Below are 2,958 nucleotides of genomic sequence, written 5' to 3' on the forward strand. Positions count from 1 at the left end.
ATTTGGAAAGAACACCGAGGAAATGGAATTGATTTGTGAAAAAAAAATCTGGAATACAGACGACGAGAGTCCAGTAAATCTCCACTGAAAATTTCTCATCAATTAATTAATTGATTCCATTAATTTCCACAATTAAGAATTGGAAGAGAATTGTTAAAATTACCACAAGGAGATAAATATAATAAAAAATATTCACAGGGAAAATGCGAAATGGATGGGCGAAAAATGAACTGTCTTATCGAAATTTCTGAATGATATCCGGATGTTGGTCTCCCCAGTGGCTTTTAAAAGGAGGAAATAACCACTGAAAGCCGAGGGGAGAGAAAAATTTGTTTCCATCCATACGATTTCATCGTTTCATGTCTACACCCTCTGAACCTTCTGGGAAAGCCACAAATCCCCTGATGAAACCAGTGGATTCCTCCACTGGTTTCGTATCCACTGAAAAAAGGATAAAAAAAAATGTGGATAATAATAGTGTGGTTTCTGGATTCCCACGAGGCAATGGCCCCAGTGAACGTATTTATTTTTTATTAAACAAGAGTTACATTTGTACCTCCTCTCAGTAATTAGTTGTAGTCATTTCCCATTGAAGGGACTAACATTTTTTATTACCTTGACAAAGTTATAATAAATAAATCGTGATAATTACATGAGAACTCACGCAATTAGCAGGATTTAGTTATTTTTCATTAGGAATTATTTATTTTTCATCATGATTTATTCATTTTTCATCAGGAATTATTTATTTCTCCTCACGATTTATTTATTTTCTTCAAGATTTATTTATTTTCATCGCGATTTATTTATTTTCATCACGATTTATTCATTTATTATGAAGATTTTTTTTTATCACAATTTATTTATTTTCATGATGATTTATTTATTTTCATCGCGATTTATTTATTTTTATCACGATTTATTCATTTATCATGAAGATTTTTTTTTTCATCACAATTTATTTATTTTCATCTCGATTTATTTATTTTCATCACGATTTATTTATTTGTCATTACAATTTATTTATTTTCTTTTCGATGATATGCACGTGAATATTTGAGGGCGATTTAAAATTTTTGGATTGATTTTTAGAAGGACTTTTGATTTTCGAGAAAAATTGGAGTGATACATCCGCTTTACGTTTTTTAATGAGTTTTATCTCATTGTTATTGCAATTCTGTTAAATTCTTTGTCTCTCCTTATTATACGAGTTAAGCTCCCTTGATTGAATAACTGATGGAAAACTGAAAGCCTCGTTGGCCTATTTTACTTTGAATGCATTATGCAGGTCACATTTCACTCGATTATTCAAACCATGAGTCTGGTGTACTCATGTCATAGATTCACGAGTTCAATTTGTCGCAAAAATATTCCATCTCATTCAGTATTCGACAAGTTGGTGATATTTAGTGGGGAAATTCATAATGCGAATTTACATCGGTAATTTCTCATTTTGAGCTGTCAGTTATCGAAATTACTGAGGCGTAAGGTATTTTAATTAATGGGCTGAATGTGGAATGAGAAATTCGGGCGAGGATCGAGAATTCAATTTGCAGGTTGATACCATTTTTTTATCAATAAATAATTCATCATCATTTGATAATTAATCATTATTATTATTTTTTTCATTTTTCATTAGAAACTTTCATTGCATTTCATTTTTTCGTAAACTCAATTCACATCTTTTGATATTATTAATTATTATCAATATTATTATTAGAATTTTACATTTTTCGTTTAATTTTTTTCCATTGAAAATTTCATAACAAGTTTTATCTTGAATGCGATGTAATCTCGTTTATGAAAATTACTGTAATATTTTCTTTGAAATAAAAAAAAAATTTCAGAGCCCAGACGTGGCGTAATTAAACGACTCTACAATGAGTTTTTTTAATGCGCGTGAATTAATAAACTGCAATTATATTTTCAAAAAAAATATACTGATGATTGTTTATAATAATAATATGCGTACATGTAAACATTTTTACGCATATAATTATATTGATTAATTATAATTAAGAAAAGTAAAAGTGAAATAAATAAATTGAATAAATAAATTAAAATTAATAAAAGTTAATAATTTTCATAAACTAACTTATGCAGCGAAAAATGTGGATTTTTTTGTTAAAAAAATATGTAAAAATTTTGTTTTAGAAATAGCAATGTTTCTGGAGAAAGATCTCCGTTTGATGGTTCATGCTGCAGCGGCCAAGGAGTTGCTGCTGACAGCACAGAAAGTGAAGCTGAAGACGTACCCAAATACCGGGTTGTCCTACTCGGTGATTCTGGAGTCGGAAAAACAGCACTTGTATCGCAATTTATGACGAGCGAGTACATGAATACTTACGACGCAAGTCTCGGTAAGTTTTAACCCACCACCCATTTATTTCGCATGCACTAATTATTTTAATCTACGAGATGGAAGAGGACTTTCGTTTGCTTATCACTTGACCCGTTTCACCTCGAGGAAAAACCCTCTTTTCCATCGTCCTGTCAAAGCCTTCATTTTAGATTTTTTTATCGCTCTCGGCTTTGAGGTGGATTTCCTTTCATTCAAGCGTTGAGTTTTTTTACAAGTGCAGTTTTTGCACTTCATTATGAGACCGGGTAACTTGTACTTGAAACAACTGGGTACAACGACTTGGTGTTTATAGCAGAGAGGATGAATACTCTTCTATTTTTATGAGTCTGTGGGGTTATGAGACCTGGAATTATTGAACACATTCCCAGTTTTATAGGCGATACGAAGGGGCAGTAATCCAGGATTTTACTGCTGGCATATTTACCTTTCAGCTATTCATTCTCCGGATCTGGTTATCCTGAAATATTTAAATTCTACAAAATGTATTTTCAATTTAATTTCCTTTTTATCCTCGCTTGCATAATTCTCCATTTATTTACCCCGTTTCATCACAAGGGGATGACTTTCTCTCTGGATTTTTATATTTTATTATATTT

The 2,958-nt window shown here is 31.1% G+C and overlaps 1 protein-coding gene across 1 annotated transcript in view; it reads left to right on the forward strand.

The window, feature by feature from the left end:
* LOC105266610 (GTP-binding protein REM 1) overlaps positions 1 to 2,958 on the forward strand; it is a gene marked incomplete in the record, with an annotated part of 13,313 nt that overhangs the window by 2,891 nt on the left and 7,464 nt on the right. Inside the window, 1 exon segment of the mRNA XM_011304919.1 lies at positions 2,155 to 2,360. Within this exon segment, the coding sequence (XP_011303221.1) occupies positions 2,155 to 2,360 (206 nt within the window).

The sequence above is a fragment of the Fopius arisanus genome, unplaced genomic scaffold, assembly GCF_000806365.1.
Source record: "Fopius arisanus strain USDA-PBARC FA_bdor unplaced genomic scaffold, ASM80636v1 scaffold00040, whole genome shotgun sequence".
NCBI lineage: Eukaryota > Metazoa > Arthropoda > Insecta > Hymenoptera > Braconidae > Fopius > Fopius arisanus.